This window comes from Puma concolor, chromosome B2 (assembly GCF_028749965.1).
Source record: "Puma concolor isolate L17-30 chromosome B2, mPumCon1.1.hap2, whole genome shotgun sequence".
NCBI classification, from domain to species: Eukaryota; Metazoa; Chordata; class Mammalia; order Carnivora; family Felidae; genus Puma; species Puma concolor.
The window spans coordinates 109,060,876-109,076,152 of record NC_141671.1 but is presented as its reverse complement, the minus strand read 5'-3'; the positions used below and the strand labels follow the sequence as shown (position 1 = coordinate 109,076,152).

Sequence of the window (15,277 nt, the reverse complement as noted above, 5' to 3'; positions counted from 1 at the left end):
CAACTGCATGCTAACTTTAAGTCTTTGAAATTGGAAAAGCCCTGTGGAATCATAGAAGTGGGTGGTAGTGGAAGGGCTGCAGCATTATGGGTCAGGCTGAAGCCTGAAGTGGAAGGGCCTCTCGAGCAGCTGGAAGTTTTATTTCTGTTCCTGCCCCAAACCCTGTTTGGACTTCAGGGAAGAGGGGAATGGAAATTTAAAGAATGGAAAGGTACCCTCTAAACATTGTAGAAATGGTGATGAGTTCTGTAGTTATGGAATGATTACTAGAAAACCCCCTCTCTAGTGCTAGGTACTCAAGTCTTAGATTTTCTGATACTGTATAGAAACTATTTTATTTTCCTGAGTGGGATAGTAGTAAAACCCTTGTGTCTAATATGTCATAGTTTTTGTTTGTTTTAGGAACAAATGAGAGAATGGCTGTTTTAAAGAACTTTAAGCCAAATCAATCTATATAGAACGTGGGTGGGGTCATGACATCTTTCTTATGCAAAAAGGGGAGTTCAGAGATTATTATTGATTGTCTAGTTTACATTAACTTCTCACTGTACTGAAACAAAAGGCGTTTCTTCTTGGGGGAAGCATTGAGTTTTCTGTATGGGGCCTTTAAGTAGGTAAGTAATCCCTAATTGAAAAAACACTCCACCATATTGGAATTACCACTCTTTAAAAGTTGTTGATAAAAGAGTTCTTTTATCTATACTACTCTAATCATCTTTTGTTGTTGTTGTTTGATTTTTAAATTACCATTCAGGTTGTGTTCATAAGTTTTGTGAGGTAAGGAGATAGTAGTCTGTGCCCATAAATTATGGGGAAAGAAAGGTTCAACATTAAACTTCTTCAATTATTGTATTTCCTTTCCTTAAACTGTAGAGAAGGATGGTATAATAGAGTTTATTTTTATATAGTTAAAATTCTAAAATATATGTGTGCCAATACTGTTTGGCCTATAATCTCAATTTGCTGACTTTGTCAATTATTTTTATAAAGCATAGGAGTACTGCCACCTTGAAAAGTTTTTTATATGTTTTATACAGCTTTTTTATGTATTCATATTTTTGGTTTGTGTTGTTCATGAACCCTAGACATTGACCTATATATTCCCAGAGCCAAAAGAAATCAGGGCATGCATGCCTGGGGAGAATCCAACAGTGACCTAATTAGTAATTATATATGTTTTACTTCTAGTATTACTTTCTTCTAGTATGTTTTCTCTAGTATTACTTTTTTTAATTTTAAAAATTTTTTTTAATATGAAATTTATTGTCAAATTGGTTTCCATACAACCAGTGCTCCTCCCAACAGGTGCCCTCCTCAATGCCCATCACCCACCCTCCCCCCCCCCCCCCCCCCATCAACCCTCAGTTTATTCTCAGTTTTTAAGAGTCTCTTATGGTTTGGCTGTCTCCCTTAACTTTTTTTTCCCCCTTCTCCTCCCCCATAGTCTTCTGTTCTCAGTATTACTTTTAATGTGAATCTGTATTTTGAGTAAAAGACTATACAAACTTGTACATTTCCCCTCAAGGCAGTGTTTCCCAGGCTTTATTAACCTTTCAGAATTTGGTCATTTCTGGCTACCAGCTACCTTTGATACGGTTTTCATATTTTTAATTGACTTATTATAACTTAAAAAATTTAACAGGAAAACTTGATTATTTCTGCAGTAAAACCATTATCACTACTGAAAAATCATATCCATTTTTTTTTTTTTAAACGTTTATTTTTGAGAGACAGAGTGTGAGCAGGGGAGGGGCAGAGAGAGGGGGAGACATAGAATCAGAAGCAGGCTCCAGGCTCTGAGCTGTCAGCACAGAGCCCGACAGGGGGCTTGAACCCACAAACCATGACCTGAGCTGAAGTTGGATGCTCAACCAACTGAGCCACCTAGGCGCCCCTGTATCCATTTTTCTAAATAGAAGTTAGGCTGGGGCACCTGGATGGCTCACTTGGTCAAGCATCCTTACCATTCTTGTGGGTTCTTGAGTTTGAGCCCCACATTGGGCTCCATGCTGTGACAGTGCAGAGCTGTTTGGCCCTCCCCCCCTCATGCTGTCTCTTTCTCTCTCTCTCTCTCAAAATAAATAAACTTTAAAAATAAGTAAATAAATAAATAGAAGCTAGGCTGTAATTATACAAATGTAAATTCTGTGAAAATACAACAATGTTATTAGATCCTAGCTACTATCTGATGCTGCAGGCCTGCCCAAGTGGTATGAAGTAGGGTAATAAGCATATGTTATAAAGGGCCATTTAAGATACATAGAACAAAACTGTGACTTGTTTCCTTCTTGTGACCAGAAAGATTAAAGGAGAATAAAACTAAGATCATTTCCTGTACCACCAGTTGTTCACACCTAGTCTTTAGGAAGCAGTGCTGGCCTAGAGTTCACAGGGGCAACTGAAGAAAGAGATTGTTGACCAGCGTTGGCTTGAAATGGATCAGAGTAATACCAAGGGTTCTTCCTGTTAGGATTTTGAAAGACTTGGTAATTCTGGAAATATATTTGCAAGTTAAATCTAGATCATTTTACTTGTTCTCTCCTTTAATGCTTTCCCATTTATATTTATATAAATGGTTTCTTCAATTTAATCAATTATTTTTTCCCTTTAATATCCAGGTATCTTTTAAAAGGTGTGTGTGTGTGAGAGAGAGAGAGAGAGAAAGTCATTTTGTGGAGAGGATTAACTGATGACAGTTTTGTAGGTAAAGCATGCTTTACCTAAATGAGAACTTACACTAGAATTGAGGCTCAGAGCAAAAAAGATGGGTCATGGGTTGTAAGTGATTTAGACTTACTTTTCCTTAACTTCTCATTGTACTAGAACTAAAACAATAGACATAATAGTTTTATTTTTTTTAATTTTGTTCTGTTTTGGGTTTTTTTTTTTCCATAATAGTTTTAAATAAGGTGTTAAATTGAGTTTTTTAGTGATCATTTACTGCCAAGTATTCTTGTTTAGCTGCAGGAAGCAATTCAAAAATCTTGTATTTTGTGTTTAATGATAAAGTTCTACAGTGACATCTTGTGGCTACTCCAGTATTAAACCCAATGCCTTTTTCCTTGACTGGATTATTGTTTCTCAAGCTTCTTAAAACTGTTGCCCTTAAAACACTGTATCACTATAAAATGCAAGTCCCTTTATGTGAGCCCAGTGAAATCACATCTTTCACTCAGTCTGCATGGTCACAAAAGAACAAAAGTAAAGACAGTGAAACTAACCTCAAACTGAACTGACAAAGACCAACTGATTCTGAGACTGCCCCTTCCTAACCCCACACTTCCCTTCACCCACACACCTCCCTAAACCCTCTAGATTAGAACTTTAGCTTGGAGTGAGTTAGTGTAGGAGTTTGCTAAAATTCCTAAAGTACACAGAGATTCTTGTACCCCTTTAGAATTAGGGGGTGGGAGTAGATCACAGAATCCTAGAAGACAGATTGTCTAGAAGTTATTCAGTATTTGTTGAGTGAATAAGTTTTTCTGTGTGTCTTCATCCACCATGATTTTATTGAGCTTAATTTCTATCCTTTTATTTTCAAAGGAGTGAATTTTTAAGTCGTTCTATTTAAATTTTCTAAAATTGAAAGTACTTCTTCTGTAGCAGTTTCCATTTGCATCCTCTTCATTCTGCCTTGTCCTATATTTTTGGACCCTGCATGGTCTATGGAGCCTCTGCTCATAAAGGGTGGCCTCTATCCTGGAGTCTTCAGTGGCATTCAGTCCTGTTGCCTTCTCGTCTCATTCAGGGCAGAAAAAGGGAAAAATGAAATTATCTGATGTACTTTTTTTACAGTGTAATGTATTAGCTGATAATACAGAATTTTTAAATTGAGTTTCCCATAAACCGAAAAAGAATGATGTTATTATATGTGTCCTTTGTTTCCCTTTCCTCTGTATCTTTTCTTGTCCCTTGTCCCTTTTCGATATGTTACCAATCCTTATGTCATCACACAGGAGTATAATTTTGGTAAGTTCTCCTGATAGTGAGCCTGCAATTCCAGCATCAAACCTGTATTTAGAGGTATTATTCAATATATCATTTCTTCTACAGAACTTACCTCACCTCATCCCCACACACTGTTGAATGACTTACAATGAGTGAATTCTTCCAAAAGTAACCTGCAAAGTCTTTAATAAACATCATCTACCCTGTAGAGCCTTTAATAAGGCTATTTAATAAGCTATCTTAGCTTTAATAGCTTTAATAAGCTATTGAGGCAACCATGTTATCTGAAAAGTTTTAAGGAAAAAAGTTTGGTTTTAAATTTTGTATGTGTTCAGCTGGACTATTTTGAAAACTGCAGGTATTAAAAAGGATGTGTCTGAGTCCTATCAATGAACTAAAGGTTTCTTGTTTTCAGACTAGAAGAAATGGAAGAAAAATATCTAATGAGAGAATCAAAACCAGAAGATATACAGATGATTACAGAATTAAAAGCCATGCTTACAGAAAGAGACCAAGTCATAAAGAAACTAATTGTAAGATTTGCGGGGGGAGGGGGAGGTTGTAACCATGTTAGTAATCAATAGACTGTGGGTTTGCAAAACATGGAAAAGTATTAAGTAATGCTAAGTGAAAATTGAAAGTATAAACTATATGCATTGTGATTGAAAGTTTATTAAAATGTTCATGAATTAAGAAATACAAAGTAATTAAAAATTTTAAATTTGGTATTAGGGTAAAGGGATTGTGCTTCTTTTCAGTATTTTTTTAAGAGTCTTTTTTAGGACATATGTTTAAATAATATGTCATTGCCAATGTACAGTTAATATACTTTTGAAGTTATATACAATGTACAGCTAATATACTATATGAACAATATACATATTGTTCATGTAGAATTAGAGTTGGATAGGAAAGAAGAGTCAACACATGCATGCATCATCCTGTACCGTATACTTCCAGTTAGTCATGTTAACTTACCCTGATCCAAAGGGATATTCCATGGGAAAAGGGTTCCATTTTGTTAGGGTTCTAAGAAAGGCTTCAGGCTCTCTCTTGAGAGTCTCGGTCCAAACTGAGGTGTTAGGGTCTCTGACCAGTCCATCAGAGAAGAAAATACAGATTTAACAATAAATAGACTGCCTTCATTGAAGCTATTATTCCTCAAGAATAAGAAATACACAAATGTTTCATAATTCATGAAACATTTTAGAGTCTTCTGATCCATAATTAAAGTAATGTTTTTTACTATCACTAAAAAAGAAAAATCTTTCAGAGTAAAACTAAAAATAGAATGCTAATCACTCTATTGGCTCACTGATCTCCTCAACTGAAAACTGTGGACATTAGCATGAAAAGAGAGCCTAGAAGCATTTATTTCTGAAGTCCTTTTTCTTCAACTTATCTATGTTAGCATCTAGGAAAGCTATCCTGTTGGCTGGGACTAGAAGTTCCTGCCAAAAGCAGCAGGTCATAGATTGGGGTTCATTATGGAGCCAGGAGCAGACATTGGCAAGATTTCCCAGGCATTGTGAACATGAGCACAGCCCTCATAGATTGCTTTGATTACATTACATTCCACACATGAAGTTATTAGCAAATATATTAAGTATATTTCATCCATGGTAGAAACAGCTTTTCCAGTTCTTAGCATACGTCACAGATATAGTTGTATTTTATCCTCATAACAGGATAGGTATCAGACTTCAAAGAATAAAACAAACTCAAAGCAACACCTAGTTGGTGACAGACTAGGAATCCAGCTAAGGGTTGTTCTACACGCTTTCCACTATACCCTGATTCTGTGGACTCTGAAGCACGTGGGCTGAGATTAATGATACAAAAGGTAGTGGTAACTAAGAAGGGAATGAAGAATCTAGTTCTAGTAGAGCACAGTCCTGCATTTCACACTCATGTATTTATTTCCTAAAGTTTAGTTGTTCAGTTGACATATACTGATCACACGAAAGGCAAAGATTTATCTCTATGTAGGTCACTGTTTCTCTGGTCAGTGATTACCACTGCTGTAATACAGCTGACCCTTGAATAATGCAGGGGTTAGGGACACCAACTCTGTGCACAGTTGAAAATCCACACATAACTGGATTCCCCCAAAACTGAATTACTAATAGACTACTGTTGACTGGAAGCCCTGCTGATACCAAAGTCAGTTAACACTTATTTTGTATATGTATTATTACTGTATTCTTACAATAAAGTAAGCTAGAAAGAAAAATGTCACTATGAAAATACATTTACAGTACTGTACTGTATTTATAAAAAAAAAAAAAATCAGTGTGTAAATGTACCCACACAGTTCAAACCTGTATTATTCAAAAGTCAACTGAACATTGAGGTTTCAGAGAGGAGATTAAGCAAGATGAAATGTATTTGCAGTACTGAAGATAATGCTGTATCAGTATCACCTTTATAGAAACAACAAAACCATGCACACAACTCCATGAATGTAAGTTAAGCATGTTCAAACTGCACAGCCAGCAGTTTGGAATAGAGATGGGACCAAGGAAACCATTTCGATCCAATCTTGAAGGGAAAAGTTATTAAAGGGTACAGAAGGTGCTCACTTCGGCAGCACATATACTAAAATTGGAACGATACAGAGAAGATTAGCATGGCCCCTGCACAAGGATGACACGCAAATTCGTGAAGCGTTCCATATTTTAAAAAAAAATTAAAAAAAAATAAAGGGTAGAGAAGAGTCTCAAAGCATAGGGTATTGGAAGGTTTTGATAACCATCCCACCAGCAGTCCTTAAGACACTGGCAATCAGATTTAGAAACCTTTGGGGCGCCTGGGTAGCCAAATCGGTTAAGCGTCCAACTTTGGCTCAGGTCACAATCTCACGGTTTGTGAGTGAGCCTCACGTGGGGCTCTGTGCTGACAGCTCAGAGCCTGGAGCCTGCTTCGGATTCTGTGCCTCCCTCTCTCCTGCCCCTCCCCTGCTCATCCTCGCTCGCTCTCTCTCTCAAAAATAAACATTAAAAAAATTTTTTTTAATCTTTGATGAACAAGGTGTATAAATCTTCAGGTTTTATATTAAATTTTGAATGGAATGGCATTTATACATTACAGTTTTAAATTTTCAATAGAAAATGTCTAAGTGACGTTTATAATTCTTTTGCATAGGAGGATAATAAATTTTATCAGCTGGAATTAGTCAATCGAGAAACTAACTTCAACAAAATGTTTAACTCAAGCCCTTCTGTTGGTGTTATTAATCCATTGACTAAGGTATGTGCTGTAAACACCATAAAATAGGGATGTAGTTTAAAACTTGCTTAAAAAATTTTAATATTTAGAGCAGCATAGGATAAAGCTTACAAACAATGTTTTCAATTTAATATTTAGGACTAAAATCTATGAATTCTTTATGTATACATTTTCACTGAACGAGGCTAATATTTTTGTTGAGAATTCTTATTCCTTAAAACATTTTATTAATTATAAACCCTTGTTTTCTACCATTCTGTTTTTCATATCTCCAAAGAAAACTAACTTTTAAATCTCCTCAGGATAATTTCTTGTCATTTTCTTGGTGTTCACTATTCTCTGTGGGATCCTAAAGGTACTCCAGCCCTGTATACACAACAGGTCTCCCTAACGTAAAGCCTAAGTCCTGCCATCTTAATGGACGTTGCATTGGACATGTATTTTGTTGCCTACCAGTCTTTGGAAAAAGGCTTTACTTCTCTCAGTCTTAGGACCTCTCATGACAATTAAAATTGAAGATGACCCATTTTTGGGGCCATCTTTGTTACTCTCTTAGGACAGATAGAAGAGCCTTGTAGACAAATGAGATGGACATGGCTAAGTCTTACACATCTTTGTACCCCAGCTTCCTATGGCTCCCCTCATAGTGCTTTGGGTATAGTAGGTAATCAATAAATACTTGTTCAGTTGCAAACTTCATCACATATTCTATAAGCTACCACAGGTAAGTGAATAAAGCAAATAAGAATAAATAATTATATTGGCTTCACAGGAACTTCTATATCTTCTGGAAGACATCAGTAATAGAAATAAAGTACTAGTGGTAAAGCTGTCTTTTGATTCAGATTTAATTAATTTGCCCATCATGCCTAATTTCTATTAGGCCCTTAGCCAGAAACTTTTGCTTTCAAAGCTCATAAGAACTTCTCTGTTAAGAACATGGGATTCTATCCTTCCTTCACAAGTTAAAGTGCTCCAAACTTTAAACTTAAACCTTTAACATAGAGTGACTTAAATGTTTTATGAAACAGAATGACTAAAGTAGGGAGGCATATAGCTTCAGAGCCTAAAATACTGCCTGGCACATTGAAGGTTCTCAGTAAATAATTGGTGAATGAATTAATATAGTTACAGTTTTTAAGTCCATAATTTAGGATGAAATAAGCTTTTAATTAGAGAGCAAGATTATGAGACTTGCTGAAACAAGATAATAAAAAGGAAAATATTTCTAATATATTTTGCGGAATTACAGTTTTAGCTATAAAACCATTACCGTAGAACTTTATAATAATACTTTTATAATAACACCAATAACACTTTTATAATAACAATATTTTTTTTTCTTCAAATAGTAACCTTAAATGGGTTTATTTAATGCCCTCTGGTGACCAGAACAAGAAAATGCACACAATACATCTTTGTTAATTTTTGAATGACTTCACCTTTCACTAATATTGTGATTCTAGAAGATATCCTTTCTTTTTTCAGTTATGCTAAAGACTCTTTGTCAGAGACTCCATGACTGACAGAATATGACAGAGGACAATCTGTAGATAGCAAGTATATTACTTTGTAAATAAAGGAAAAAGGCCAATTAGGCTTTTTTTTTAAAACACTCAAATCATTTTGCAGAAAAATATTTCATAAATTTAACTAGTACACATTTAGTAAAAGATGGGAGTATTAAAAATATCTTGCAACTTGTGAATTTTTATTCTGCACAGCAAGATGAGTGCGAATAAAATAGAGACTTAAGTTAATGATTTGTAAACTGATAGGTTTTGATACTCTGATTATATTCCTCTTGCTATCTGATTTTAAAGACCAACTAGAAAATAAAAAAAGATGGATCACTTTTGTTTTATATCCTTTAAATGCTTTTAAAAGATTATGAGCCAATTAGTGATACTACCAACTGGGAAATGAGATTTAATTATGCAGACTTAATTTTCTCTTGTAAGGCAGCTTTGGGTCTTAAGTGGGAATGTGGAATATGTCTCAAACTACTGTGCCAAGTATTTTTTCACTTCCTCTTTTTTCCAGACAAGGACTGCCTCCCTTTGACAGAAGGCTAAAGTTCACGGACATCTCTTTAAAACTGTTTAACTTTATACCTTCTTCTCCTAATTTGAGCCCAAATCCGTTTAGCCTTGTGGTATCTTCACGACCTGCTCCTTCCCCATTTCCTCACAGTATTCTTTACCCTTTGGCATTCTTTCCATCTCCTCCCCTCCCTATGAACACCAATCCTCATTCTTTTCTGGCCCAGGAGCATGTCTGTCTGTGAGGATTCCATGTAGATAAAGAACACCTCCAAGGATCCCCAGACCACACTTTGGGTGGCACTGTTTCATTTTAACATCCCAATTTAATGTAAAGCTTCCGAAAATTTTCCATGCCAAATTTATATCTTCCACTATTCCTATTTTCTCATTTGTCCTTATACAGGGACTATCCTCACATGTATTATTTTTAATGCAGCAAAAGAAGAAGAATGATAAATCACCAACAAACAGGTTTGTGAGTGTTCCCAATCTAAGTGCTCTGGAATCTGGTGGAGTGGGCAACGGACATCCTAACCGCCTGGCTCCCATTCCTAATTCTCCAGTCCACGATACCGAGTTCAACAGCAGCAAACCACTTCCACAGCCAGTGCCACCTAAAGAGCCCAAGACATTTTTGAGGTGAGCCCCGTCTCACCAATGATTTTTTTTTCTTTTCTTTTTTAACCTGAGAAATTTACCTTCTTACATTGCAGAAATTCACTACTTTAAGGACAGCCTAGGGAAAAAAACATATTACTGTGAAATCTTTTCAAAATATATTTATCACTTCTCTAGAGAACTTCTTTTTTGGCTCTTAAGATTTTTTAAAATTTGTCAGTTTTTCTATATACTGAAAGAAGTGCTAATTCTTAATATTTATGGATAATTGCTTCATTTTGAGTATTGTAGCCAATTTTTTCACTAATCATCTTTATTACAGAACTTTAAATTATTTTTTATTTCTGTTACATTTTTTCACTGTCTTGTTTGCCAGGCTTATTTACAAATATATATGCTTACTGCCAAAATAAAATATACGTAAGCTCTGGGAACTTCATGATCTACGTAAGCAAAAAATAAAAAAAAATTTTTACCATTGACGTTCCAATTTTAAGTTAAACTCGGACTTGATTAAATGCATTCACAAGGAGAATTTGAATGAAACCCAATTGTTTATCCATTAAATAAAGTCAGAAAGTACTGGTTTTTGGTAAATGTTTACCTTACTATTACTGATTCTGTGCTGCTTTAAATTTACTGTTTAACTTATTCCTACTAAATCTCAGCTGTGTCACCAGTAATAGCCTTACAGGTAGACTATCTTTTTCTAGGGTAAGTGATTACATAGTTAATGACAAATTGTTTTAAAGAGAAAAAATAGCAAGAATGAAAATAGTCAAATACGTTTTGAATGTGTCTCCTGCTAAATATTTTGTGTTGCTTATTTTCCCTTGTGCATGGGTATGTTCAGGTATCAGTAAGATGCATGTGCATGAGCTCAAGGAACATGACTACTGGAGTTTCCATTACACATTGTTGCGTGCCTTGTAATTTCCCCCAAAGACGGTAGGGATTCTTTTATTTTCTCAACTAGCCCAAAGACTCTTTAGTTAGAATTAAGTATAAATTTGAACTTTGAAGATGGAGGGGAAACTGGCTTCTGAATGGTACTCCTTTCCCCCTAGAGTATTTGCTTATGGAATTATGATAGTTCAATATAAATATACATGTAGTAAAAATACTGTACCATGGCTTAGTTACTTAAGTTAGTTATATTTGAGGACACATCTGTAAAAACCAAATGCTTCTGTCAGATTCTGAAATTTTAATTAGCTAGAAGAAAAGGTGCTGAAAAAGAGGAATGTTATCTTATTCTTATTTCTCACAATTCCTCCTGAATTTTCTTTATTCAAAGAAGGTGACATTATTTTTCTCAACTGTCTGGATTTTGGGGGTTTTTTGTAATTTTTTGTAATTGTTTTGATGTGGCTCCTCCTTAACTGACTTCATCTGAGCTGCTGATGCACTCTCACACTCTCATGGAGTGGAGAACCCAATCTAGTGTAGAGGGGTCTACAAAACACATCTAATGCAGGGAACCACTTGTGGTCATCTACACTGGTGTTTTTTTGTGCTTTTCCCTTCGTTTTGCAAAACAGCTTAATGCTGGGTTACATGTCTCTCTTTTTTTATGAATTCAGTCCTCCTCAGAGCGAAGCTTCCCCGGTGGCTTCTCCCGATCCCCAGCGCCAGGAGTGGTTTGCCCGGTACTTCACGTTCTGAAAGAGTAGTGTTGGCAACAGCTCTGTGTGGACTGTTCCTAAGAGCATGACCTTATACAGACCATTATGTGAACAGGCTTTCCTATGTCAGACACTGTGAATGAGAAAGTATTTGTCTCTCCAATTTGCAAATACACTATTTCCTGTGATATTTACTGGAATCACTCTACTATATTATGTGTGTAATTATAACAGTTATTTTTATTTGAGATGGAGGAGTCTTTAACCTTTGTAATTACTGCATAATAAATTTTATTAGAACAAACAGTGCTTTTCATTTTTTTCTAGTAAGTTTGAGTTTTTAAGTATTTTTTAATTCTAGGTAAGACTTACCCAAAAAGTGTTTTCTGAAAAAAGTTTTCCTGCATAATAACAAAATATCAAATTATTTGACTTCAATAATCAAAACAAAATCAGGATAGGTAAATCTACTCATTTGTTCCATTACCATGTATAATATAAACTGTGTCCTCTAAATGTACAAGACTATAATGAAAACACTTGTGGAAATTGTAGATTTTCAACTACAGAAAATACTGCTGACTTATTTATAGTGTATTTTACTATTCTGATAGTTGGGGATCTAGAGCTTCTAATACAGTTAGTATCTATGATTAATATTTATGGCCAAAGGCTATTTGGTAGAGACAGTTCCATCGTAATTTGTCTTAGGAATTAGTTTGTTACTGACACATGGACTCAACTACTACTCAACAACTGGAGTGCCAAATTTAGTTGATTAAGCAATGTAGATTTTAGAAAAATCTGGGTGAACAAGATAAATACAAATACCTGGTCTATGAATGATTGTAACAACAACAAAGACCAATTTTTTAAATGGTTACTATGTGTCAGACACTGTGCTCAGGGGCAGTAGAAAGATCATGTTATTTAATCTTCACCAAATCTTCAAGAAACAAACCACTGTGTATGAGTGTGCACAGTTGGCATGTTCTTATAAGTTATCCTGGAAAAAAAAGTTTATATAAAATACTTGCTCTGAATTTTTTTCTTCAACTGAGAATAAATTTTCTAAGAAAAGTGGTTAATGCTTATTTCAGAAAACAAATCTAGTTATAAGCACTTATTCCCATACCTAACTTGTATATATCTGCTATTTGGAGATTATTTACCAAGGAATTGATGATTAGTACTCATGCAGGTGACTGTGCTAGACACAGATATACAGAGATGATGAATATCTGTTCTCAAAGAGCTAAGCATATACTTGCTGAAATAGCCAAGGACCACTTTTTCTTTTTTAAGCAACCTCAGAAGGCACACAAATAAGATTTATGGAGTGTACCATGAGAACAGAGAGGAGGAAGTGATTGATTCTACCTAAATGGTGACATGGAAAGCTTGACATGGAAATGGTACCCAGCTGTAATACTGAAAGATGAGTAAGAATTAACCAGACCTGGGACGGGGTTGTTTCACATACAAACTAGTGCAAGTGTCAAGAAAGAACAGGCCAGCTACATCCAGAGAATTAAGTGCAATCCTATGAGTCCAATGTGTAAGGGCTAGAGAACATGGCATAAGAGAGCAACCGTTCCTTGAGCATCTAGCCTTTTATTAGAATTCAACATTTTTAATTAACAACTCAAATGAAAAACACAAGCATACAACTAGTAAAGGTTAAAAGCTGTGCTCTTTCCATTGTGCTACAAAGGGCCTGAAATGCTTAGTAAGGAATTCAACTCAATCCTCTAGAATCTTGAGCATGTAATAAATAGCATGATTTGATTTAGAATTTTAAATTGCCATACTGGCTGCAAAAAAAAAAGAAAAAAGACCTACATATATGTTGCCTACAAGAGACTCACTTTAGACCTAAAAACACATACAGACAATGAAAGGATGGAAAAAGATATCCCATACAAATAAAAACAAAGATGAGAGTAGCAATACATCTATCAAACAATAGACTTTAAAACAAAGACTGTAACAAGAGATTAAAAAAAAAAAAAGGACATTACATAATGATAAAGGAATCAATCCAGCAAAACACAATAATTGTAAATATCTAAGCACCCAACATTGGAGCCCTTAAACCATAAGGCAAATATTAACAGACATAAAGGGAAAAATTGACAGTATAGCATGGGAATTTAACACCCCACTTATATCAATGAATACATTATCCAGACCGAAAATCAATATGGAAACAGTGTCTTTAAATTACACATTAGATCAGATAGACTCAACAGACATATACAGTACATTCCATTCCAAAACATCAGAAGACACATTCTTTTCAAGGGCACATGGAACATTCTCTAGGACAGATCACATGTTAGGCCACAAAACAAATCTCAATTAGTTTAAAAAGATTAGAATCTTACCATGCATCTTTTCTGGCCACAACAGTATGGAACTAGAAGTTAAACACAAGACCAAAAAAAAAAAAAAAAAACTAGAAAAAAACACAAACACATGGATGCTAAATAACATGCTGCTAAAAAGCCAATGGCTCAACAAAGAAATGAAAGAGGAAATAAAAAAATACATGGAGACAAACGAACATGAAAATTCAATGGTCCAAAATCTTTGGGATGCATCAAAAGCAGTTCCAAGAGAGAAATTTAGAGCAATACAGGCTTAACTGCAGAAACAAATAATAGTCTTAATCTCACACCTAAAGGAACTAGAAAAAGAAGAAGAAAAGCAAAGGTTAAGAGAAGGAAGGAAATAATAAAAATCACAGCAGAAATAAATGAAATACAAAGAAGAGACCAATGAAACCAACATTGATAACCCTTTAGCCACATTCATCAAGAAAAAAAAGACCCAAGTAAATCCAGTAAGAAAGAAAAAAGGAGAAAGAACTGACACTACAGAAATACAAAGGATTGTGAGAAAATAATGTGAAAAATTCTTTGCCAAATTAGATAACCTAGAAGAAATGGATTAATTCTAGAAACATATAACATTTCAAAACTGAACCAGGAATAGAAAATTGAAACAGACCAACTACCAGTAACAAAATTGACCAGTAATCAAAAATTCTCAACAAATAAAAATCCAGGATTAGCTTCACAGGTGAATTCTACCAAACATTTAAAGAAGAGTTAATACCTATTCTGAAAAAGAAAAAAAAAAAAAAAAAAAAAAAAGGAAGCAAAGATTCCAAATACATTCTATACGGCTAGCATTACCCTGATACCAAAACTGTATAAAGATACTCCAAAATAAAACTACAGGCCAATATCTCTGATGAACACAGGTGCAAAAATCGACAACAAAATACGAACAAACCAAACTCAACAAGACATTAAAAAAAATCATACAGCATGATTAAATGGGATTTATTCCAATAATGCAAGGGTAGTTCAACCTAGCAAATCAATCAACATGATATATGACATTAACAAAGCAAAGGATAAAAATCATGTCAACAATAGGTACAGAAAAACCATTTGACAAAGTACAACATCCATTCATGACAAAATCTCCCAACAAAGTAGGTTTAGAGGGAACATACCTCAACATAATAAAGGCCATTTATGAAAAACCCACAGTTAACATCATACTTAATGATGAAAAACATATTTTTCCCTAAGGTTAGGAATAAGACAAGGATGTCCACTCTCACCACTTTTATTGAATATAGTATTGGAAGTCATAGCCACAGCAATCAAACAAGAAATAAAAGGCATACAGTTTGATAAGGAAGAAATAAAACTCACTATTTGCAGATGACATACTATACATAGAAAACCCTAAAGACACCAACAAAAACAGAATAATTGAATTCAGCAAACTTGTAGG

General features: G+C 34.8%; 1 protein-coding gene and 1 non-coding gene across 12 annotated transcripts in view; both read left to right on the top strand.

Moving 5' to 3' along the window:
- The window catches only part of FAM184A (family with sequence similarity 184 member A), a 124,004-nt gene extending 112,234 nt beyond the window's left edge, over positions 1–11,770 (top strand). For 3 of the 11 annotated variants that reach the window (XM_086707701.1, XM_025925662.2, XM_086707695.1), the window contains 4 exons: positions 4,364–4,481; positions 7,093–7,197; positions 9,658–9,860; positions 11,423–11,770. In XM_086707701.1, coding sequence (XP_086563827.1) covers positions 4,364–4,481; positions 7,093–7,197; positions 9,658–9,860; positions 11,423–11,504 — 508 coding nt within the window. In that variant the 3' untranslated portion in view covers positions 11,505–11,770. Of the gene's footprint in view, positions 1–4,363; positions 4,482–7,092; positions 7,198–9,219; positions 9,861–10,692 lie in introns of those variants that run through there. The other 8 variants (XM_086707696.1, XM_086707700.1, XM_086707694.1 and 5 more) reach the window with 5 other exon arrangements.
- On the top strand, positions 6,523–6,629 carry LOC112863045 (U6 spliceosomal RNA). Its single transcript, XR_003223865.1, has one exon. It is a non-coding gene; the product is annotated as a U6 spliceosomal RNA (small nuclear RNA).
- Positions 11,771–15,277: the final 3,507 nt, after the last annotated feature.